Source organism: Vespa velutina, chromosome 12, assembly GCF_912470025.1.
Source record: "Vespa velutina chromosome 12, iVesVel2.1, whole genome shotgun sequence".
NCBI classification, from domain to species: domain Eukaryota; kingdom Metazoa; phylum Arthropoda; class Insecta; order Hymenoptera; family Vespidae; genus Vespa; species Vespa velutina.
The window spans coordinates 3,554,732-3,578,809 of record NC_062199.1 but is presented as its reverse complement, the minus strand read 5'-3'; the positions used below and the strand labels follow the sequence as shown (position 1 = coordinate 3,578,809).

The window sequence follows — 24,078 nt, the reverse complement described above, 5'->3', positions numbered from 1 at the left end:
CAGCGCTATATTTATTCGCAACTACATGAACAAACATCTAAGTACTTATTTGGTGTATATATATATATATATATATATATATATATATAATGTATTGATTATATAAATTATTGAACATTGTATCAAATTTTATATTCACTTCTTGTGGTTGACAATAAACTGATTTTATAAAAAAAAAAAAAGAAAAAAAAAAAGGAAGAAAAAAGAAAAACAAAAGAAAAACAAAAGAGAATTCTTCTTAAACAAAATTACAATAGTATTTTACAGAGATATTACTTTGGATATCCCCATGGATCTTTTTTCTGATCCATCAGAATGAGAGAAGATTCACAAATTTTTTTAAATATTTCACGAAGTCGTCCCTTAGGGAATACCTGTAAGCAAAAAAGAAAAAAAAGGATAAAACAAATTTTATGATATACTTTATACATATAATAATCATAAATGTCTTTTCTTAATAAATGCATACTTCAAACAATTGGTATTGTTCACACGCAAGAATATCAGCTAATTGTATACAACCAGCATGTTCGTTCATTTCAGACATGACAGTGTGTAACAAGAGTGCAATTTTGGGAATGCATAATTCGCGTAATTTTTTCAATTGATGTTCCCTTAATACTTCTTCCGGTATAGATGGCTCATCTGAATTAACATCAACTTCATCTGAATTATTATTGGAATCAACGAGCCAACCACCATCGGGAAATAAAAGAACGTTAAATAAAAGCTGTTTAACTGCCTAATAAAAAAAAGAAAAAAGAAAAGAAATAATACATGATTAATATTAAACTTCTTAATCTATTTAAGAATTATTTCTAATACTCTTTAACACAGACTTTGGTATGATGTTGCATAGTACATTTCCATCTATCTAATTCTGTATTATATTGAGCCTTCTTATGATCATAAGCAACTTTTTCTGTAAATGTCGCATAAGCTGGTAGATCTTCTAATGGAGTTGGTTTACCATGATGGAAATGAGAAAACCATTCTGAAAAACCTTCCTGTGCATCAAGATATGTTTTATAACATAAATATTCTCTAATAGCATTCGCTGCTCTTTTTGATAAATTATCAGTTATTGTAAGGTTCGCAAGCGTACTTTCCATAGTTGGATATTCAGCCATAACTGATTCAATAGAATCTGGTGGAATCTAAAATATATATATATATGTTTTAAAACTACGTTATATATATATATATATATATATATATATATATATATATATATATATATATATAAAGCATAGTTTTAAAAATGAAATCAAATTAAAAATTAAATAATAATTTTGTACTTTATTGAAAGCTTTCCGTGCAGCATCAAGTTTTTCATTGGTAAGAAAATATCTTATCAGTGCATTAGTTTGCCACAATGCTTCCTCTCGTTGGCTCTGATAGAAAATAACCCAATCCAAAGCATTGACCTTCTCCATGTCCGCATCTGTGATAGTACCTTTTAAATCATCTGATTTGATCTCCGTTTTCTTTTGACGTATACTTTCCACAACTGTCTTTGTAATAGCTTCAACATTCAAATTGGCATCTTCTGCAGCAGCTAAACATCTCTTACGTTGCTCGTAATCCGTAACATTTTCTAAATATGAGGCATAATTTGATATTTGATCTTCTTGTGGTAAAGTAGCTGTATAAAATGCAATCAAGATTGGATCACCCATTCTAATAAGTATTCTTACATAAGCCTGTAATACTTTATCTCCTATTTTATCCTTTGTATTTTTTCCAATTTGTCGTAAAAAGAGAATTAAATGTGCTAAAAATCTTAAAAATTGTGGATCACAGGTCCCTAGATCTATCATACTTTCAACTTCTTCCATTAACTTTGGAATCTGATCTAATATTAAATACTTTTGTATAAGATGATCTGGTTTATTAGCTTGAGCACGTATCAATTCATTTTTTGAAGCATGAAGCTCTTTAAATATTTCTTCTAACGAAATGTTATTCTTCCAGTATTCTTCAGGCATGGCTGTGTAATTTTTTGGCATTGTATCTCTCACTTCTGCTTCAACTTTAACATCCAAAAGACCCTTCATGTAACCCCATAATGCATCCTGCCAAGACAAAGCAATTTGTAGCAACTGTTGAACATTGCCACAAAGACTAGCATAAATGGCACGATAAAACTGTCCTAAATAAGAAAGAAAAATTATATTATTTAAATAATAATATATATCATATTTGATGATAAAACAAACGAGATTTATTACCGATACGTTTGTCCTGCGAAAGTTCCCAAGCACATAGCTTCCAAAGATCTCTATTAGGATTACCTACAATAGGTACCTTGGTATCTGTCAAAGGATTGTTATAATTTGGATCATGATGCGGTATCCATCCTAATAAACATGCAGCTCTCCATGGTTGACCACAATGAATAGATAAAGCTTGTGCTTTTTGAAGACGACCACAACGTACTTCTATAAACATTCGTTTTTCAAGTCTAGTATCATCTTCTCTATCTAAATCATGCAATGGTTTGCCTTCTCTTATAGGAGCATCAGGATCCATAGAAGATACTAACGGTCTAGAAGATCCAAAAGCCATTCCCAAATTTTTATTTTGCAATTGATATAATGTATTTTCCCAAGCAACAGTTTTATCGGTAAAACATTCTATATTTGGTGATCTATTAGCTTGATCCAATGCATTTTTTTCTAACCAATCTATAATTAATTGATATTCTCTTGTCTGACTCTCAGTTTTATATAAATGATTTATTACATTTTTTTCCGAGATATAAGTAACTTCTGAATTATCTTCCATTTGAGCATCAAATTCTGATGTATTTATCCTATTTTGATAAAGGCAATATATAAGTCTCCAAGTATTTCTTTCATTTTCTAATGATATTTCTTCGGAAGATATCACTGTATTTTCAACCTTAGCTTGCATGCCTATATTAAAATGTACAAAGATTAAAGATAAAGAATTAAAATTATTAAAGAACAAAAAGATGAAAGAATAAAATATTTTTAATTTATATATAATTTATAAACTAAGGATAAGACTTACCTCTAATTATTTCCAAAGTGTCTGTACAACTTTGTATAAAATCTGCAATGGTATCGAATACTTGTAATTCAGAAAGATGTGCTTGCACGCATTGTAAAAAATCATAGTACAATTTTGTATTAGCCTCACGCCATGGTTCGTTTGCTTTCAAAATTATTCCTGTTACACTACTATCTTCCATGATCTCCCGTAGGGTCATATCATTTTTTTCTGAACATGCCATTATATCACGTATTTCATGAGGTGCAACGGTCAAAGATGTATCTACGTCTGAATAATTGTGACCCTTCATTACCTTTGTATTAAGATAATTCCTAGAAGATATTCTCGGGCTGTGTGTATCATTAAGTTGATTTGTATCTTCATCCTTGCGAGGTTGAGTATTTTGTTGCAAGGATATCCTCTTTGGCGTGGTACTCTTTGTACTTAACCTTAAAAATGATTTTCTCTGTGTAGTCTCTTGATTTAAAAGTCGTATAGATTGCGCCAAATTTTCTTTCGTATCGATTATGTCCTCCATTTGAAAAGACTATTCCAAATTTGTTCGTATAACTTATGTATCCGAAGTAACATGTGAAAATATATTTAACTTATTAAAAATACGTCTTTATTCAATGAGATAGACCGGCTTTCTTCGACATCAACATACATTTGTTAAACTAACCTCTCGTTCGAAGACATTTAGTTCATTAAAAATTTTATTCGATTAGATGGCGCTGAAAACGTATGTCTAGAATAGCCAAATAGCATAAGATTTCTCTTAGCCAATCACGTTCAAGCGATCTCTTGACATCATAGACAGCAATTTAATATATTCATTTTTCTTGAATAGAAAAAAAAGCACGCGAGAAACTTATAATTTAAAATTTCATTACTTAAAAATTTTATATATATAATACTTTCGATAATTTTCTAACTATTTAAATAATCTTTAATCTACACGGAGTACAATAAATTAATATTTAAATCATAATACATTCGCTTAAACATTAAAAAGACGATAAAATGTGAGAAACTTAAAATAATTTTAATTAAAAATTTCAATACTTAAAAATTTTTTATCTGTAATTTGCTTGTGTAATATAAACGGAGTTTTTATTAACTTTGATGATTACAGAGTTACTTTTCTTCTATACTCCAAACAGCAAACATACTTTTTTTTTTTTTTTTTCTTTAAATTTGAAATACTTTCCTGTATTTATTTTTTGAATAATTTATATAATTTATTTTCTTTTAGATTCGAATTTTAAACCGGCAATTCTTTGACTACGTGTGATGTCAACAAAATCAAAACTCTGATCAACTTTGACTGTTACACTGGATCAGCCATCCTTTGGATTCCGATGAATAATCATCGATCCTCTCTCAGAATGTCTTTCCTGCATATAATAATAAAGATTTAAGATAAGTATATTGTTATATCATACATTTCTTGAATAATTTATAGAGTTTCTTATTATAACAATGGTACTAAACATATTTATAACATACATTCTTTATAACATGCATTGTAAATATCTAATGGCTGGCTTAAATAAGTTTTAATTATAGATATAAAATATATAACTTTAACTGGAAACAGTATAAGTATAAATTTAATTAGAGATAACAAATATAAACTTCGTACAATTAACAAACATTTTTCAAATAATTTATTTTCAAAGAAATATAATCTCCATATGTTTTTCATTTATTTTTGTTAAATGTACTAATATTTTTACTACATACAAAAATTTCTATCTGAACGTTAACTCGAATTTTAGGTTATGTGCAAGAACATATCTACACATCTTATATATACCGATACTATAGGAGCTGTAAGTGAGAATAGCGTTATATTCGTTTACAGTTCATATTTTGTCCATACCTGTCACTGAAGTCGCATACGCTTCAAGCTAACAACCTTACAAACATAGTGGTAACTTCACCCAACATCCCGCTAGATGTCTCGTAAATCATATTTTTCTCGTAACCTTCAAAATCGTAATGTTGCAATATATATATGTGTATATATATATATATATATATATATATATATATACGTATATACATTTGAAAAGTTTATTTTTCGCCTGACTTGAACTCTAGAATAACGATTTAATCGTCATATATATTTGACAAGATGTCTTCAAGTCGATATAATGTTCTTAGACATAATACGAAAAATTCAAATATAAATATGGAAAGAAATTATTAGAAGAGTATTGAAGCTCTTTATAAGATTTAAAAATTCTTCAAGTTTTGATAGATGGCGATAGTATCGTCGCGAATTCAATGCCCTCTGCATCTTACAATGGTATGACGTATAGATAAAACGAGACTTCTAAAATGAGTAACAGCATGTGGAAGTCATTCAGTAGTAGGTACGATTGACTATTGTTAGTGACATTTAACTATAGTATAAAATAAAACGTTGGATAGATTCTTAAGTTTCGTTGTACACTTGTTATTCCCTTAAACGACAGAAGAAATGGCAACTCAAGAAGATGTTGGCATCAGAGATTTTGTCCTGCTGGATGAGATCAACATTGAGAAGGTCGTGGAAAACTTGAAAGTTAGGTAGGTTTTATTTGATCTCGTCATATTTTTTTTTAATAGGATTGAAATTTATCGAAAATCATTTACCGGCCATCATTATCTAAATCTTAAAGATTTTTTTGACAGTTTGTACAATAGAATGGGCGCGCGTCTTCGGTTAATTTGTCCTTCTTGATTCGTCCATCTCTAACAAGAGGGCGTGGTTCGCACTTGCAGCAGGTGGTTGAGCGCTAACGATTTAAATTTGATCTTTTAAAAATATAATAATGATAAAATATATATACATAAAAAAAAAAAGGAAAGATAATATTTTATTATTAATAAAACACGAAATATATATTTTTGACAGAATATATTTGCGAGTAACGTCTTATAATCTAAAAAATTTATAATAAAATCGTAATTAAATGATAATCCGTTGACAACAACTAGAGTGTATATATAATTTTACAAATACAATTAATGATTCCTTAATACTTTCTTTTTTTCGATATATTTAATTAATTCTTGAAAAAAAAAAAAAAGAAAAAAAAAAAAGAAATATTTACGTCTTAGACGATGTGTTGCCTTCAGTGCAACGATTCTACACCGTATAAGTACGTAAAATGCTTATCACATTTACGTTAAGTATGAGTCACCTGTTCGTTACATCGATGTGTGTTCGCATTATAATGTTCTTTAAATACTCGTAGACACATTACTTAAGAATGTATCCCATTTATTATCTATGCATATAAATATATATATATATATTTTTATTTTATTTTATTTTTTTTTTATTTTATTTTATTTTATTTTATTTTTATTAATAATATTTGCTCAACCATTTACACGAACAGACTTATATCATTCTATTTTTTTATTTTCTTTAAATTTTTTAAACGTACATATAACATTGGAAAAAAGACAAGAATGACGTGTTCATGTGTTTACATTATTGATAACAAAGAATAGAAAATTGCTCTTGATAATTGATCTTGATAGAATGAAATATATATCTCTTTTGTTGATAAAATTTCTTAATCCTCACATTCTTGTTGTTAAATTTCTATTTTCAAAAACAATATAGAAATCATATAACAATAATATAGATCAATCATTTAAATTGTTAGATCGTTTAATTAAATATTTATATCATTAAAAAAGAAGTAACTTTTGTATGTTCAATTAAATTTTTTTTCTTTTCTTTTCTTTTCTTTTTTTTTTTCTTTTTCTTTTTTTCAAATATTAAAATTCTTTTTGTACAAACACATATTTATTCTTTTAGATTCAAAGGTGGAAAAATATATACATATATTGGGGAAGTGTGCGTAAGTGTTAATCCTTATAAAAGTACAAATATCTATGATGCAAACCATATTAATAAATATAAAGGTAATACAAATAAAATTATACATAAGATTTCGCTTTAATCATTTCTCTTGATGTATATCAATATATTTATTATTTTTTATTTTCTAGGGAGGGAATTATTTGAAAATCCGCCACACATATTTGCTATTGCGGATTCAGCACATCGTGAGATGAAGCAACAAGGTCGTGACACTTGCATAGTAATCAGTGGTGAATCTGGATCTGGGAAAACAGAGGCTAGTAAAATTATTATGAAGTATATCGCTGCTGTTACTAATCTAAGCGGTCAACAGGAAATTGAAAGGTACTTTATGTTTTTATAGTATATAATAAAAGATTGATATGAAATACAGGAAAACGCAGTAAATTATAAAATATCATTATCTAATCTACTGTAATCTCTTTTTAGATAGTTAATTTTTCTACTAGACAAAACCTTTTTATTAAACTTTATACTTGATTTTTTATTGTGGCATGTGTTTATATATATATATATATATATTTCATTTTATAAACTTAATAATGATAAACTTAAACATGATTATTTTGTTTAATTTGTAAATTTCAGAGTAAAGAATGTGCTTATTCAATCAAATTCTATATTAGAAGCATTTGGAAATGCAAAAACAAATAGAAATGACAATTCCTCTCGTTTTGGAAAATATATGGACATTAATTTTGATTTCAAAGGGGACCCATTGGGTGGACATATAACTAATTATTTACTTGAAAAATCACGAGTAGTTTATCAACAAAAAGGAGAACGTAATTTTCATTGTTTTTATCAGGTATAATCAAAAACACACAATTGATATATTTATGACAAAGTTACAATATTTATTTTACATAATATTTTTTATTTGATTTCTAGCTGATTAATGGTTGTAGCGAGGCTGATTTACATAAAATGAAATTAGTACGTGATGCTACCGCATATTATTATATCAATAAAGATGATAATAAATCAAATATAAATGATAAAGGTGACTATAAAACTGTAAATGGAGCCATGTCCACTTTAGGATTTTCACAAAATGAAATACAAACAATCTGGAACATTATATCTGGCATTTTGCATCTGGTAATATAATCTATTAATTATTTTATAACATTTATTTCTTTGAATTCTGTTTTCTAATTACTTCATTACTTAGGGTAATATTATGTATAAAATCAATGAAGATAAACTTATTGTTGAGAAAAATAATGCTCTAGCTAATACTGCAGCTTTATTTTCTATTGGTCCAAATGAACTTAGAACTGCTTTATCCCAAAGAGTGATAGCAGCTGGTGGAGAAATTATGCAAAAGACTCATACTTTGGTGGAAGCTGAATATGGTAGGGATGCTTTGGCAAAGGTAACACAATTATTTATAATTGTTACAATTTTATTATATAATATTATAATATATAAATAATATTTTGTATCTTGAAATTATTTAGGCAATTTATGAAAGATTGTTTACATGGATTGTGTCACGTGTTAATGATTCAATTAATGTAAATGACACATCTAATGCATACAAAACAGTAATTGGTGTGTTAGATATCTATGGATTTGAAATCTTTGATGTGAATAGCTTTGAACAGTTTTGTATCAACTACTGCAATGAAAAATTACAACAACTTTTTATTGGTAAGTCTATTATATATAATACATAATTAATAAATTAAATAACCAATACTCTTATTCTTTGCTTATATTGTTTATTGCATAGTACGTACGATCATATAATATTTTAACATTAATCATGCATCTATATATGCAGTTAAAAATGATAAGTTCATTTAATAGGATCAAGAGTCGTAGCGACTCAACGCCAAGTATATACTTGGTGAGTATAGTATTTTATATGTAAATATAAAAATAAAAATGTGACCAATACTTTTATTTTTCTTATATTTTTCTATTATATCAGTGTGTATATATATATACACACACACACACACACATTTATTATGTTATTTATTACATACGTATATATAATAGTTTAATGTTGATTTTGCATCTATCTAAACAGATAATACATCATAATTATATTTAATAAATAATTACACATTTCCAGAGTTGGTTTTAAAACAAGAACAAGAAGAATATAAGAGGGAAGGAATTGCATGGCAAAATGTTGAGTATTTTAATAATCAAATAATTTGTGACTTAGTGGAATTATCTCATAAGGGAATATTAGCTATCATGGATGAAGCATGTCTCAATGTAGGCAAAGTAACAGACGAGGTATGATAAAAATAAATAATTGAAAAAATTTATCAGTTTCCAATGCTTACTTAAAATATTCCTAATAATATTCTTTTCTTTCAGATGCTTCTTGAAGCAATGGATATAAAATTGGCAGATCATCAACACTACACTTCTCGTCAATTGAAACCAACAGATAAAGAATTACAACACAAGATTCATTTTAAAATTAAACATTATGCCGGTGATGTTGTATACAACATTAACGGTTTTCTGGATAAAAATAAGGACACTCTTTTTCAAGATTTTAAACGCCTGCTTTATAAAAGTAATGATTCTATAATCAGTAAGATGTGGCCCGAAGGTGCTCAAGATATTACAAAAGTAAGAATATACATATATCTGACAAAGATATTACATGTTATTATATGTTAATTATTACAAATTAAAATGTGCATTTTGATTATAACAGACTACAAAGAGACCATTGACTGCTGGTACATTATTTCGTAATTCCATGATTGCACTTGTTAAAAATTTGACTAGTAAAGAACCATTTTATATTCGGTGCATAAAACCTAATGAAATTAAGTCAGCTATTGTTTTTGATGATGAAAGAGTAAATCACCAAGTGAGATATTTGGGACTCGTAGAAAATATATTAGTTAGAAGAGCAGGATTTGCTCATAGACAAAAATATGATAGATTTTTGAAAAGGTACTATATAACTATATTTATATAATTATATTTTATTTTATATGTTCTATGATTTTTGATAAAAAAATATTTTTTAGATATAAGATGATATCGCAATATACTTGGCCAAACTTTAGAGGTGGCAGTGATAAAGATGGAGTTCGTACATTAATGGAAGAAAAAGGTTTTTCAGGTGATGTTAAGTATGGTCATACTAAAATATTTATACGTTCTCCTCAAACATTATTTGCATTAGAAAAGGTTAGTTAATCTTACACATTATTATTATTATTATTAATATTATTATATAAATAGAAATATATCATATATAAATATTAATATTCTCAAAACTAACATGTTCTTTATTTTAGGCACGTGAAGATTTAATACCAGGGATTGTAATATTACTTCAAAAACAATGGCGTGGTTATTTATGTCGACAAAATTACAAAAAGATGAAAGCTGCATTGTTTATTATAAGATATTATCGTCAGTATAAGAAATATTCTTATATTAAAGAATTGTTGAAGACTTTTAGTAACGTTAGATCTATGCGTGACCATGGTAAACATTTAACATGGCCAAAAGAAAACTTCGCTGTTCGTGATGTGGTACCTTCATTAAAAATGATTTATGCAAGATGGCGTGCTTGGATGGTGCTTAAAGTTGTCCCAAGAGAAGATTGGCCACAGCTTCGATTAAAAGTAAATAATATAGAAAGTATTTTTTTATCTTATTGTTTTATCATTATTTACATTTTTATTTTATATTTCAGATGGCGGCAGGAGCTGTATTACATTCTAAAAGACTTCATTGGGGTCAGGATAGACGTTGGGAAGGAAACTATTTATCTAAACCAGATGAGAATCCTCACAATGATGTTTTCACTTCTTCTATAAATAATCTTCGAAATACAGATCATTTTAAAACTGTTCTATTCAGTACATTCGTCAGAAAAACTAATAGGTTATTAAAAATATTTTTAATGTTTTTATAATACAATCCAAGTTGAAATTAACGTTATTTTTTTAATGCAGATTTAATAAACAAGCTGATCGTGTTTTGGTAGTAACAGAACATGCCTTATACAAACTAGAAAGTGTAAAATTTAAAACTATGAAAAAGGGTATACCTATTGCTGAAATTACTGGTTTAAGTGTATCATCTGGAGAAGATCAACTTATAATAATTCATTCTAATCGAGGAAATGATTTTATTATTTCAATCACTGCCAAGGAAGATAGAATTGGAGAACTTGTTGGTATATTAAGTACTAGATACAATCAGTAAGTTAATCTTATATATTTGATATACATTATTCCAAAAATGAAGTAACATAGAAAACTAAATCATACAAATTTATTAATAGATTACGTGGTACTGAACTTCAAGTTACAGTAGATGTAAAGTTTAAGTGTATGCTGGGTAACAAAAGTAAAGTATTACGAGTAGAAGTAATGCCTGATGTAATTGAACCAATATTCAAAAGAGACGGCGATCAAATTATATATGCCATTCCACCATCCATTGGTATAATTGAACCTAATTCCAGACATGAAATCAGAACAGCTAGTTAAGTATAATTTTTAATGAGATATATTTAAATATTAGATTATTTTTAAAAATAGAATTTATATATACGTGTGCTATTATATTATAATTGACAACACTTCTTTTATAAAATTTAAGCATTGCTGATTATATATATTATATATTAATATTAAATTAATATGTGTATATATATATATATATATATATATATATATATATATATTAATATTAAATTAATATATATATATATATATATATATATATATATATATATATATATATATTTTAATATTAAAATTTTAATTAAGTAATATAGTAATGAAATTATAATGAAACTAAGTATTGTTATAACATATGTGAAAAATAGCTATATAACATGAGTTAAAAGATTAATATCTATTAGAATTTTATGTGACAAAATACATGAAAGTTTTTTATACTAAAATTTTATATAAAATACTTTCGAAATATATATATATATATATGTATATATACATAAATATACACATATATATATACATATATATATATATATACACATATATACATATATATATACACATATATATACATATATATGTATATGTAGGTATTTATATATCTATTAATTATTTTAATCGATGGCTATTATTATTTTATATCTGATATCAATTATTTAATATCTGATTGCTTGGTTATACAAAAGAATATCGATTTAAATTTCAAATCATTAAATAATTCTAGAAACTATTTTATAGATGCAAAAATATGAGAAGTGAAATTTTTTTTTGTAAATATTATTAAATTAATTCATAGTAAATTCTATTGAATAAACAATATTAATTTTAAATCTTAAGTACACCTATCTAATGATGGAAGTCGTATAACCACATTTCTTGTGATAAGTTGTGCCTAACTGCCTAATAAGAAATATTTCTAAAAGTTAAATAATACCTAAGCAGCATTAGTAATGAATTAATGCGATCAGTAAAAATAAATAATATTTCTTACGATAATAATCGATAAAAAAAGCAAATTATTTCTTTACATTGATCGCTTTAATTTATCATAATCAAAAATCTAAAAGTATATTTGAAATATATAAAATATATATATATGAATAAGAGTGTTTATATAAAATCAATTTTGTAAGACCGTTAAATTTGTAAACTAAAGAAAGGTCTTTTGATTATCCAGGTTAAAATGTTAGCCATAATTTCTAATAAGCTTCTATACATTTGTTTTGTAAAATTGTGGCCTTCTACTTATAACAAAAATATATTTTTGTAATATTTTATTCTATTTTATTTTATTTTATTTTATTTTATTCTTTTTTCTTTTTTTTTTTTTTAACTATGTAATATACAAATACAAAGCAATTTATGTGCATGCAATATTGTAATTATTAACATTGTTAATAAAAATAAAATTTAGTATATGAATGATATAAAAAACGAATTATATATAAGTGTTACAATATTATATTTTATGCACATAGTATAGTAAAATTTACTATCTAAAATATTAGATTAAACATTTAAAAATTGTCAAAATATAACACCCACATTTTATAATAAATAATTTTATGTTAAAAATTAACGAATCGAAAATTATTGAATTTATTAAATAAAGTAAATGTATATATTAAAATTTCATTGATGAATTCAATTGTTTATTATTAAGAAATGAAATGCTGTTAAATCATATTTAATAATTTTCTGTTTGCCATGGAACGTATTTCAGATATCTATTTTTTATTATTACTTTAAAAATTTTTTTACAAAAGAGACATTCAAGAAATAAATATTCGTATTATTTCAAATCCACTTCATAGTAAAATTTAGAAGTGAATTAATATTTTATATAAAATATATAACTATATATATATATATAAAGGATTCGATTTATTTGAACATTTTTAAACAAGGCCCGATTCGTTCAAAAATATATAATAGAAAATAAAAGATATAAAAATATATAATAGAAAATAAAAAAAATATATATATATAATAGAAAATAATTTTATATGAAAGTTTACCACTTTAATATCTCCACGCAAATATCATTAAGGATGATATCATTATTAATTAAAACTAAAGGTATCATGTTATTTGAAAACGATAAATAATATTAAAAAATACATGCTGTTAAATAACAATATCGAGAACACGCATAGTAGGATTATTATTTGCCGTATTTTTTTATTGTTAAAGGATGATATAATATTTTTTTTATACAAAGTCAATGTCACGTAATCTATTCGATGCGTTGATACAGATATATATATCCCAACTCCTTAGGTGGATTTTCAGATAAAGCAATCTGTAAGAAATTACTAGATATGAAATATCATATAATGATAAGATAAATAACAATATATTATTACTTACTCTATCATCGTTATATATAACCCATCGATTATCTTTTAACAAATGACAGACATAATGTCCTACCATTGTTGATGTTCCCATGTGTGATATAAATCCTACTAATTTATATTCTGTAGAGATAGAAAGTATTATTAATAATATTAATTAAAATATATGTGTGATAATGATATAATTTCTTAAATAAAAAATGAAACATATGTATTACGTACGATTACTGCCATCTCGGAATATATCTTCTGAACGTCCTGCATCATTTTCAACATCTAACGCATCCAGTTCAACTTGATGACTGAATATCCAATCCGCTGCACGTTCTAAATTATTATCAGTCGCTTTAAGAGCTTTTATTGCTTGTTCTTTAGTAAAACCCATACTCATTACCGTTGCTAATGCATTATCATTTGGTATAAATTTATCTCTCCCTAAAATTTTGATTGTAATATTTCATTAAATTTCTTTTTTTACAATAGTTACAATATCATATATTGATATATACGAATCCTCATATAGAACTATAATCTACCTGGTTTAATATCAATTCCAGGAGGCACAAATGGATCTGCAATATCAGAATCACCAATATGTTCCATTACCCAATTGGTAGCCGCTTCTAAGCTGCGATTTTCGGTGAAATATAAAGCTCGTTTGCAGGCTTCTTGAGGGAAACCCATATCTGTTAGATCATTTAAAATGCCTGTATCATAGACTGGAGATGGTGGATTAGAACCAGCTATTTCAGGTAGTAAGTCTTCTCCAGGTTGTAAACCTAGTCCACGTAAAGAGCTCAGATCTATTATATCTGGCATTTCTATTGCTACATCTAATTTAACGGGGCTCCAGTTTTCCTTCATAGTAAATTTTTTTAAATGCATCAATAAGAAATCCGGAAATGTAGCTAGTCTCGTTGTTCTATAATATTTAAAAAAGAAAAAAAAATAATACAAAATTAATAAAATTAATAAAAAATAAAAAATTAATATATATATATATTAATGTTATCATATAATTGAATGCTTACTTCTGTGCAGTTGTCTTTTCATTCAATGCAGAACTGTAAAATTGTTCGACTATCTCGGGCTGTATAAAAGTTTCCAGGCATGACATTAGCTTTATACGTGGCCTCACGAAAGTATTTGGGTCTACTTTTTGTCCTTTTGCTTCTGTTTCTTTCTTCAGTGCTTCATATGCCGCAACTTCTTCCTGACATTATACTACATTTCATTACTACTATTCACTGACCAATAGATCCAACTTCAGTTGCAATTTATTTGTAGTAGGGATATAATCTGGATACTTAATTGAAAAATATAGTAATAATTTGTAAATTACTGCTTTTTATAAATATAATTCGTCATACCTTGTTCGTTGCTGCTTCTAATGGTATAGGCAATGGTAAGATGTATTCGGGACGATAAGTATATTTCACTTTACCAGATCTTGTACATTGATAACGTTCTTCCACCTTAAACTTAAAGCTGTCAGTAGGATTTGCTTGATGTCTGCTGTTACGCTGTTAAATTAATAACATTTTGTTAATGAGATACTAAATAATATTGATATATAAAAAAAAAAAAAAACATTGAAATACATTATAAAATTATTTAGGTAGTTACAAATACATGTATACTAATAAACGAGGCATGATTTCCAAGTTGAAAATTGTGATGTTTTATGAAACTTTATAGAAATATGTTAATATTTCAATAGGATTGGAACATACTCTAAATTTCACAAAAATTATCATTTTCAAGTTTGGACACCTTTGCCTGTTAATACGAAAAATATTGTTAAACTAATGGATGCATTTTGATATCATTTTGTAAACACATTTTTTTAATTTCATTTATGTGTTATATATTAATAATTACATCTAAAATGTTAATGAGCTGTAGGAAGAATTCCTGAGCGTCTTGTTGCCGATTTGAGGAAAAACCTGGATGTCCACGACCAATCAAGGTTTTGAACATTCTTGGAGGAATACCTTGTCGCGATTCATCTTCTGTGTTTGATTTTGGTGGTACGGAATATTTTCCCGAAAGTAATCCAACTCCGAGCTTAGACCTAAAATAAATATTAATTGTATAAATAAACATATATATAATGTTTATATATTATTAAACAAAAAAAAATATATATATATATATCATTAAATAAATCTATTTTATACTTCGTTCATCTTACATTTGAACATTAAAATCATTTGCAGGATCAGTGTAATTCTGATTGTATATCTGTGGTGCACCATCTACAAATCTATAAAAAATATTTTCGATTATTATAAATATATATTTAATAATCTTTTTTTTTTTTTTTTTTTTTTTTTTTTACGAACATATTCCACAAAGCATTGTTCATATATATATATATATATATATAATTTATATACCTTTTTATAAAGTCGGGAATAACAAATAACATTTGCATAACACTATTTAGATAACAAGAATTTCCAAGATTAGCAAGACCAGTGTAACCAGGTCCATACAATGGCGTTAATTTGCTTGCAGCTTCTTGAAGGGCAACCCATTCTCCAAATTTTTGATTAAGATCTAATTCTAATTCAATCATAGATTTATCAGTTTTTTCCATCTGAGTAATGTTAATTCCCCAGTGAGCCAAATGTTCAATTAAATTAGGATCTTCTACCATATCATTCTCATCATATGAAAACACATCTCCTTTCCCTTCTTTTGTTATGGTACCCAATTTAACAGCAAGCGGATAATTTGTGTTACGATAATGTTCAACTGCATGATCGTTTCCTCCAGTGCCATCATAAAATCTACGCCCACAAAGAATGGAACCATCTGTCAGATTTAACCAAAGATTCTGTGTGAGATCGCATTTCTCGCACTTCCAACCATTTGGAGGTATTTTTTTGCCATTATCCAATTGTTTCAAATTCTTTGCATGCCTAAGAACATTAAATAATTATCAATAATAATGTTAATTTTTACAAACGACAAGATAAAATTATTTTGCAATTAATACTAAATACTAACTTCGATATAGCCTTTATTTCTCCATCCCAAGTTCCACTCAAAGTTTCAGTTTCAGCCACCTTTGATGCAGAATCTGACTCCAATATTGATTTAATAGCTATTTCTATCTGTTATAAAAAATTTCAATTATAATATATAAAACTAATATTTAATAAATCACTCATGATACATCAAGTGTTTATATATAATTCTATGAATCTTACTTGTTCTGGCAGACCATCCTTAGGATATGGAATTTCTGTAAACTTTGGCAATATAACTATTTTATATTCCTCGTGATAAGTATACTTTTGTTGATCTGGCGTAAAGCCACCAGAAGTTCCTATAGCTAATCTCGTTATCTTTTTTTCAGGACCGTCTCCTTTTTGATCGGATACAATCTACAATGTTAAAATACATTGTAATAAAAAGAATATATGGATTAAAATTGCATTAAAGAATAGTTATTTATAACGTACCTCTTTTTTTGTACGTTTTATGTGAAGAAAGACAGGATTATTGGTTAACTGATAATAATGAAGAACATGATCTTGTCCCAATCCCAAAAATGTTGTTAGATTAATATATAAGCCCGTAGTTGTATCCTTTTAACAAAAAATTAATAGAGATAGCTATTAATATGGATTGCTTGTAATATTATTAGAATGTATAAAAAAAAATGGAAAAATATCTTACTGGTGTATCGAATGAATAAACACACTCATCCTTATATATTTTATCGCCTTTTTGTGGCACTTTTATTTTATTTAAATGCTGCATTAACTCTTCCATGATAGATTTCTTCTATCGCACAAATCGAAAGAACACTTTAAGGATTTATAACTCAAAAATAATGTCGTTCCAAACGTAACCTTCTAATGGGCATCAGCTCACATAAAGCGCCGGCTTACATACACATATATATATGACATACGTGATTTGCGAAATGGCGAACGAAAATACAGAATTTTCAAATCGGGTTTATTTCGCTGTTGTATAGAATTTTTTTTTTTTTTTATTTCTTCTATACTCGTTTTTTCTTTTTTCTATTCTTTTCTTTTTTATTTTTTTATTTTTACTTTAACAGATTAATAATTTTTTTTTGTTTCATTTATATGATACGATTTGCATAAAAAAAAATTAAGAAATTAATTCTTTTGATAAAAGGTTAAAATCTTTGTATAAGAACAAAGCAGACATACCATATTAAAGATAATAAAAAAAATATATATATATATATTATTCTTTTGTTGGTATACATATTTATTATTATTTTTGAGAAATACTGCATATAATTAGATTTACATATCATTTTATAGAATAAAGGTTAATATATGATGCCTACACATATAATATGACAAAAAGTATTATTAAATATGTTATCTTGATTTGATAAATTTGGATTAATTTTATTTGAATACAAATATAGACTTATAATATTTTCTTATATATATAAAAGGAAAAAAAGGAAAAAATAAATGTGCAAAGGGTAAAAGACATAAATATCTAACAATTAACTTAAATAAAAATCATTATAGGTATATAGCGTAATACATTATAACAAATTAACATATATGATAACTTAAAGCTTTTCAATCCCAATGATATCTTTAAGTTTTGTTAACAAGATATCATTATATACTTTGTAATCAATTGGTGATATCGATAAACAGCTTGCTTTTAATCTTGTTTCATCCTATAAAATAAAATCATTTGTATTAAATTAAAATATATATACATATATATGATATAATGTTTAACTAACATTGAATGTTTCTATTTTCATACGTAGTTTCACAATGAAACTTTGAAATGCAACTTCAGAAAACTTGTCCATGTATGCATCTTTATTATTCTCTTGTAATTCACCCAATTCTTGTGCAGTTACATTTAATAATTTCTCAGCTTCATCATTGAAGGCTGTTACCCATTGATTATTTTGCCAATCTCCAAAATTGACCTACAAAATCGATATGAAAATAAATTTTATATTAAATTTTAAATAAAGAGAAGTTTTATACATTTATCTTGATAAAACAGTAATTACATATTCAAGTACATACATTCGCAAGGAGGCGGTACTTAAAACTTGGAAATTCTTTGTTACATTTTTCACATCTGTACATTCCATTAGCTTGATCTATCATCTTAAAATTAAAAAAAAAAAAATTTTAATTATATATAATTAAAATAAGTTAAGATAATTATTATAAGTTAAGATAAAGATTTACATACTTTCTTATTACAGCCATCAACCGGACATGATTTATAAACAACATTTTCGGCTTTAATCAAATTAACAGTAAGTTTTGAAATGAAAATATTGAAACCATTTTCACTGGAGCTTGTTATATTTTGTGCTTCTTTTATAGTTAACCATGTTCCATTCATACCACCTCCACGTGCATTATTCGTAGATAAACTTTTAGCTTGATCAGACATTCCTATAGTATTATACCACCCACGTAATCTATATAAAAAATAAAAAAAATATATATCTCTTTAATAATATTAAAATATTATGAAATGTTAAGATAGAAGTCTTTTTATATTAATGACTATACTTGTGAGCTTCTGGTATGTCAGGATCTATTTGAATAACAGAAGACATTACAGCGGAAAGATTTTTTCCACCATTAAATTCACCAATACGTGCACCTCTAATAGCCACAACAGGATTATTATTTCCATCAAACTTTTCAGCATCTGCACCCCACAAACTCAAACATACCTATAATATATTGTTAATGTTTTTGCTATAATTTTATATATCACATAAATATATATCTTTCTTTTTTTTTTTTTTTTTTTTTTTTTTAATAACCAATCTTTTACCATGGTATTACTTTCATCTACCAACATAACATCTCTCTTTTTAAGTTCCCTGCCTGTGGTTCTTGCTCTTAGAGTCTGTATTTCTTCACAAGATTTTGCAATTCCCAAAACATCTGTGATATAATAGATATAGATCAAAATAAATCAACGTAAATTATTTATATATAAATATATATATATACAAGTGTATACACCATACCTATAATATCATTCTTTTCTTTATTTTCTATAGTATTTATTGGTACAAAATCAAACTGAATCATTGGAATATCATCCACATCATCGTGGCATAGAATAATTTCTGTATCTTGAGTCATACTCATTTCATAATCATTCTTCAAAGTACTGTAATTTTTATTTGCTGGTTTTAAATTACATCGTGAAATATAATAAATTTTTCCAACCTAGTTAAATACAAAAGATAAATTATAACTTGAAGTAAGAATTTTAGAAAATAAGAGTCGTACACACCTCTATCATATCATAAAATTTATCACACTGATCTCTGAATGCTGTACACCTTATCTCACCGCTTTCATCAACTAAATCCATTGAAAATAATTTTCCTTCACCCCGAGAATTAGACCATGTAATAATATTAGATTTATTTGTTATTCTTGCTTTAATAACCCATCTATAATACAAATAATTAAAAAATAATTACATTTAGATGAATTACATTTTACATAAAAATTTAGTCAATATATTTTATTTTATAATATTATATTAATACAACTTACTTATTTTGATACGGACTTAATCCAACAATAGGAGTTGTATTTATATCAGAAGATGAATGATTTACAGTATTCTTTTGAATAGTAACGGCTGTAATTTAATCAAATATCATAATGTAAAAAATTGTTATTATATTTCCAATAATCTTGAAAAATTACTATTAAAAATAACTATTAAAACAAGAGTATTTGTATATTTACCACTGGGGGTTTGTATAGATTGTGGTTTTTTTGATTCAGCTTCTGTGTTTGCATTGCTATCAATATTTGTGGGATTTCCTATTTTGGAACCAACTTCTTCACCAGATACTTTTAAATCAAGACTCAATATCACCATCACACGTCTATTTAAATATAAGCAAACATGTATATATATATATATATATATAATTAACAATTACATTCTTTCTGATAACATTAACAATTAATAAATAAATAAAGTTTAATACTTACTTTTGTTTTCCACCATTATTGACAGTACTTACAGCATATCTATTAACTTGACATATTGAAAATTCAGTCAAAATATTATCCGTTATCATCGAATTTAATTGTGTAGCTAACATTGTAAAAGAATTTACTCTTTTGCCATCAGAAACTAATAATCTATAACGATCTCCACTACTGGAGCTTGCTAACTTTTTATGACCCTATATTAAAAAAATAATATATTATTATTTTGCATATAGCTATAAACAATAAATATTACAAATATAACAATATAAAATGTATAAATGTTTTAAAGATATAACCTAAAAGATTTATTGAGTAATACACACATATATATATAAATACATTTAACATTTTCTTACCAATATTTGTAGGATTGGTTTTTCAACATCAATGCCTGCCATGATTTTCTAAAGAGAAGCATCATCAAAATATTTATAAAATGTAAACATACAATATGTTACAATGATATTATATCAAAATTTATATTTGTTATACTTACATCTAATGATCCTTCTGTTAAAGGAATCATGTTTATTCTCTTAATTATAATTTATAAAAAAGCAAATTAGAGAATTATTTCTTCTTTCAACAGAGCACAAAGTTAAAAATGTTCAGAATTGTAATATATTACAATATACGATTATGCTAATAAATGATCTAGATAAAGAAATTAGATAATTACAATAATGATTAATCTGACAAATAAAACTAATAATCAATTGTTTATTACAAACCTATCAATCTTAGTACAAAGCATACGTTCGCTCAGCAAACTACGTTGTATCATATTCAATTGTGTTGCTGGTTATACCGGCTAATTTTTCCCGCTTATTGTATCCGATTACCAACATAAAAAATATCTAGGATATATATTTTAGAACTATTTTTAAAATAATATTATCCTTTAAAACTTTTTATTCTCTTATATATATAAATATATATATATATTTTTTCTGTTTTTGCTTATTAATTATTAAACATTTATAAAAAAGAAAAGATAAAATAAGTACATATATGATTCGTTTTACATGTTCTTACTATAATTACTATTAATCAAAGTTTTCTATGTAATTATTATAAATTTTAATAACATAGTAAAAAAATAATAGTAATACAATATAATGAAGTAATATATATTTACATTAAATTATTTCTAAAAAAAAAAAAAAAAAAGAAAAAAAAAAAAAAAGAAAAAAAGAAAAAACAACATTAAATAAAATACTAAAAAAGAAAATCGATCAACTTCCTTGGTAAAATATTTAGTTAATTTATTTTACTTTTTCAGTCTTGGTTGGTAATACTTTTTAATCATAAACAAATAAAAATATATCACACCGATATACCATTGAGTCACCTAACTTTACCAGCAAAGAACTAAAAGTGTAGGCAATTATTTTGATGGTGGTTTCGAGAGAGTATTTGAATTTAACTAAGGCAACTTCTTTATTATTAACGTTTATAAATTAAATTGCCATCGATGAACATGGCTCGTTCAGATTTTCGTATAAAAGTCGATTTATCGAAATATTATCATGATATTCGACGATTTTGTTGGATTTTCGTCGATGGAACTAAAATCTTACAAATTTCTGATATGAAGAAACATATTAAAAAATTATTTAACATTCGTGAACCTTATCATTTATGTTTAAATAATACCGAATATTTACCACCGTCTGAAGATGCACGAATTATAAAAGAGAACGAAACAATTATGTATGTTTTTTTCTTTTTTGAATTATATAATGTATCATATATGTTCTTAAAAATAAAATAATAATTTGTTCATATTTTTGTCACAGCGTTATACCAGGTAGTGGTTTAGAAAATGAAGTAGAATCATCTATAAATTTTTTATCACCAATTATACAAGATAATGATAACAGTGAAAACAAAGGGAACAAAACATTTAACCATAAAGAAGTACAAACTATTGAATTTTCTGTTATGGAAGTTCCTCCTAAGGATATTACTATTCAGTCAAATGGTCTTTCATCAGCATCAAAACAAGGTTTGAATTTTTTATTTATATACAAATATGTTTATATTAATTTTATATTTAATATATTAAAGTATCTCCTTTTGTAATATATAATAAAATTACAATTTTATCTTCTATAGATGTAACATTTTACAGCGTAGAAGATGATACAGACGATAATTGTACAGATTATAAAACAATGAATAGTAATACAATGGAAGATTGTAGTTTTATAGAAAAAGAAACGAATTCAACGAAACGTAAAAGAGTACGACATAGAAAAGGAAAGAAGAATATATCAACATCTGTAAAAGATTCTAATGACAAGAATAATACAACAAAAAAACCTAAGATAGTAGATTCTCTTGTTTTATCTTCAGGAAAACATATAAGATTTGATACAACTGAAACAAATGAAATAGAAATGATGCAACAGTTTGTGATTGAACCTGCATTATCAAAACTTTTTAGTTTAAGGAACAGTTCTACGCCTCTTACATTTCCTAATAAAAAAATAAAAGAAGAAATCGTTAATCCGCAAAATATATCTAATGTAGAAGTTGAAAATATAGATATTCCTAATGAAAAAACAGATGAGACATTGAATAATACAGTAAAAAAAAATACATCCGGAAAAGAAATTAATCACGATGTTAAAAATCAATCATTTTCTGATGTAGAACTTGAACAATATCCTATTGCACAAATGTACGATGTACAAAACAATGATATTATTGGATTCAAAGTACATATTAATATTACATATAAAATTTCAAAGTAGAATTAATATTATATATATAAGTAAGGTGAAAATATATTCTAATATTAAATGATGTTTCACAGATGTTAAGAATTGGGGAAGATTACAGTCCACATATGTCTAAAATAATTGTAGCACAGGTTATGGGATTAAACCAACAAACCAATGTTTTCACTCTTAAAGTAATAAGTAAGTCATGGTATTTTTATTACTTATCTTACTAACTTTCAAATCATAAAATTAAATACAAGTTAATTCATTATTAACTACAATTTTCAGAAGGATTAGATCAAATATATAATGGTACCATTCCTTCAGGAAAGTTTAGTATTCTCGAACCAGAAACGAATGGAATAATATCGAATATTTTGAATATAAATTATTCTCACATGATGGAACCATGTTTTATAAAAAAGTCATCTAGTAATAACACGAACATAGTTTCTTAAAGTATTAATTTTAATTATTTTTTATATTTTAACATTTTCGTTTCTGTTTCTTAAATTAAGCATGATAATCATCTCTTTGTCTTAGTTTTTCATTAAGTCTACTGTTATTTTATTATGTTTAATATATTTTATAAAAGACAAT

General features: G+C 25.7%; 5 protein-coding genes across 9 annotated transcripts in view; 2 read left to right on the top strand and 3 right to left on the bottom strand.

Annotated features, from left to right (window-relative positions):
* Positions 1–11,513, top strand: part of LOC124953275 (unconventional myosin ID) — a 13,477-nt gene extending 1,964 nt beyond the window's left edge. Inside the window, exons 2-18 of one of the 4 annotated variants that reach the window (XM_047504403.1) lie at positions 4,274–4,440; positions 4,800–4,853; positions 5,502–5,595; positions 6,842–6,948; positions 7,036–7,231; positions 7,496–7,715; positions 7,799–8,008; positions 8,082–8,285; positions 8,371–8,563; positions 8,994–9,163; positions 9,248–9,508; positions 9,597–9,841; positions 9,919–10,081; positions 10,192–10,524; positions 10,596–10,786; positions 10,858–11,106; positions 11,190–11,513. In XM_047504403.1, coding sequence (XP_047360359.1) covers positions 5,507–5,595; positions 6,842–6,948; positions 7,036–7,231; positions 7,496–7,715; positions 7,799–8,008; positions 8,082–8,285; positions 8,371–8,563; positions 8,994–9,163; positions 9,248–9,508; positions 9,597–9,841; positions 9,919–10,081; positions 10,192–10,524; positions 10,596–10,786; positions 10,858–11,106; positions 11,190–11,397 — 3,039 coding nt within the window. In that variant the 5' untranslated portion in view covers positions 4,274–4,440; positions 4,800–4,853; positions 5,502–5,506 and the 3' untranslated portion in view covers positions 11,398–11,513. The other 3 variants (XM_047504402.1, XM_047504404.1, XM_047504405.1) reach the window with 3 other exon arrangements.
* On the bottom strand, positions 221–3,707 carry LOC124953276 (nuclear pore complex protein Nup107). Its single transcript, XM_047504407.1, has 6 exons — positions 3,037–3,707; positions 2,232–2,918; positions 1,299–2,152; positions 840–1,157; positions 470–742; positions 221–374 (listed from the first exon to the last, which is right to left on the bottom strand). Exons 1-6 carry the CDS (start codon positions 3,554–3,556, stop codon positions 273–275), a joined length of 2,754 nt encoding a protein of 917 aa, XP_047360363.1. The 5' UTR covers positions 3,557–3,707; the 3' UTR covers positions 221–272.
* Positions 11,514–13,526: 2,013 nt separating the features above from the next.
* Positions 13,527–17,728, bottom strand: LOC124953277 (ubiquitin carboxyl-terminal hydrolase 5). The gene is made up of 13 exons (XM_047504408.1): positions 17,418–17,728; positions 17,201–17,326; positions 16,946–17,122; positions 16,743–16,849; positions 16,127–16,654; positions 15,922–15,993; positions 15,609–15,801; positions 15,098–15,250; positions 14,759–14,940; positions 14,264–14,649; positions 13,950–14,162; positions 13,741–13,850; positions 13,527–13,672 (listed from the first exon to the last, which is right to left on the bottom strand). The coding sequence occupies exons 1-13, from the start codon at positions 17,511–17,513 to the stop codon at positions 13,607–13,609; spliced, it is 2,409 nt and encodes an 802-aa protein (XP_047360364.1). The 5' UTR covers positions 17,514–17,728; the 3' UTR covers positions 13,527–13,606.
* Positions 17,729–18,234: 506 nt separating this feature from the next.
* On the bottom strand, positions 18,235–21,596 carry LOC124953278 (replication protein A 70 kDa DNA-binding subunit). The gene is made up of 14 exons (XM_047504409.1): positions 21,481–21,596; positions 21,246–21,403; positions 21,106–21,153; positions 20,747–20,943; positions 20,495–20,637; positions 20,297–20,384; positions 20,028–20,190; positions 19,756–19,960; positions 19,557–19,669; positions 19,286–19,452; positions 18,957–19,191; positions 18,785–18,868; positions 18,487–18,681; positions 18,235–18,417 (listed from the first exon to the last, which is right to left on the bottom strand). Exons 2-14 carry the CDS (start codon positions 21,273–21,275, stop codon positions 18,304–18,306), a joined length of 1,782 nt encoding a protein of 593 aa, XP_047360365.1. The 5' UTR covers positions 21,276–21,403; positions 21,481–21,596; the 3' UTR covers positions 18,235–18,303.
* Positions 21,597–22,048: 452 nt separating this feature from the next.
* On the top strand, positions 22,049–24,077 carry LOC124953280. Of its 2 annotated transcripts, none has more exons than XM_047504412.1 (5): positions 22,049–22,462; positions 22,549–22,757; positions 22,889–23,472; positions 23,571–23,676; positions 23,767–24,077. In XM_047504412.1, exons 1-5 carry the CDS (start codon positions 22,224–22,226, stop codon positions 23,934–23,936), a joined length of 1,308 nt encoding a protein of 435 aa, XP_047360368.1. In that variant the 5' UTR covers positions 22,049–22,223; the 3' UTR covers positions 23,937–24,077. The 2 variants fall into 2 exon arrangements, with proteins under 2 accessions (XP_047360368.1, XP_047360367.1); XM_047504411.1 differs by having other exon boundaries at positions 22,053–22,462; positions 22,868–23,472.
* The last annotated feature ends 1 nt before the right edge of the window (position 24,078 follows it).

Bases quoted from the DNA above. Each gene is read 5' to 3' on its own strand.
- LOC124953276 (XM_047504407.1), bottom strand. From the start codon at position 3,556: ATGGAGGACATAATCGATACGAAAGAAAATTTGGCGCAATCTATACGA. The intron at 2,153-2,231 runs GTAATAAATCTC...TTTCTTATTTAG, and splicing joins TTCGCAGGACAAACGTATCG to GACAGTTTTATCGTGCCATT. The intron at 1,158-1,298 runs GTACAAAATTAT...TATATATTTTAG, and splicing joins CACGGAAAGCTTTCAATAAA to ATTCCACCAGATTCTATTGA.
- LOC124953277 (XM_047504408.1), bottom strand. From the start codon at position 17,513: ATGGAAGAGTTAATGCAGCATTTAAATAAAATAAAAGTGCCACAAAAA. The intron at 17,123-17,200 runs GTACGTTATAAA...TTAACATTGTAG, and splicing joins TAAAACGTACAAAAAAAGAG to ATTGTATCCGATCAAAAAGG. The intron at 14,650-14,758 runs GTAAGCATTCAA...TAAATATTATAG, and splicing joins GAAAAGACAACTGCACAGAA to AACAACGAGACTAGCTACAT.
- LOC124953278 (XM_047504409.1), bottom strand. From the start codon at position 21,275: ATGATTCCTTTAACAGAAGGATCATTAGAT. The intron at 19,192-19,285 runs GTATAGTCATTA...TTTTTTATATAG, and splicing joins GACATACCAGAAGCTCACAA to ATTACGTGGGTGGTATAATA. The intron at 18,682-18,784 runs GTATGTACTTGA...TCGATTTTGTAG, and splicing joins AGTACCGCCTCCTTGCGAAT to GTCAATTTTGGAGATTGGCA.
- LOC124953280 (XM_047504411.1), top strand. From the start codon at position 22,224: ATGAACATGGCTCGTTCAGATTTTCGTATAAAAGTCGATTTATCGAAA. The intron at 22,463-22,548 runs GTATGTTTTTTT...TTTTTGTCACAG, and splicing joins AAAGAGAACGAAACAATTAT to CGTTATACCAGGTAGTGGTT. The intron at 23,473-23,570 runs GTACATATTAAT...GATGTTTCACAG, and splicing joins ATGATATTATTGGATTCAAA to ATGTTAAGAATTGGGGAAGA.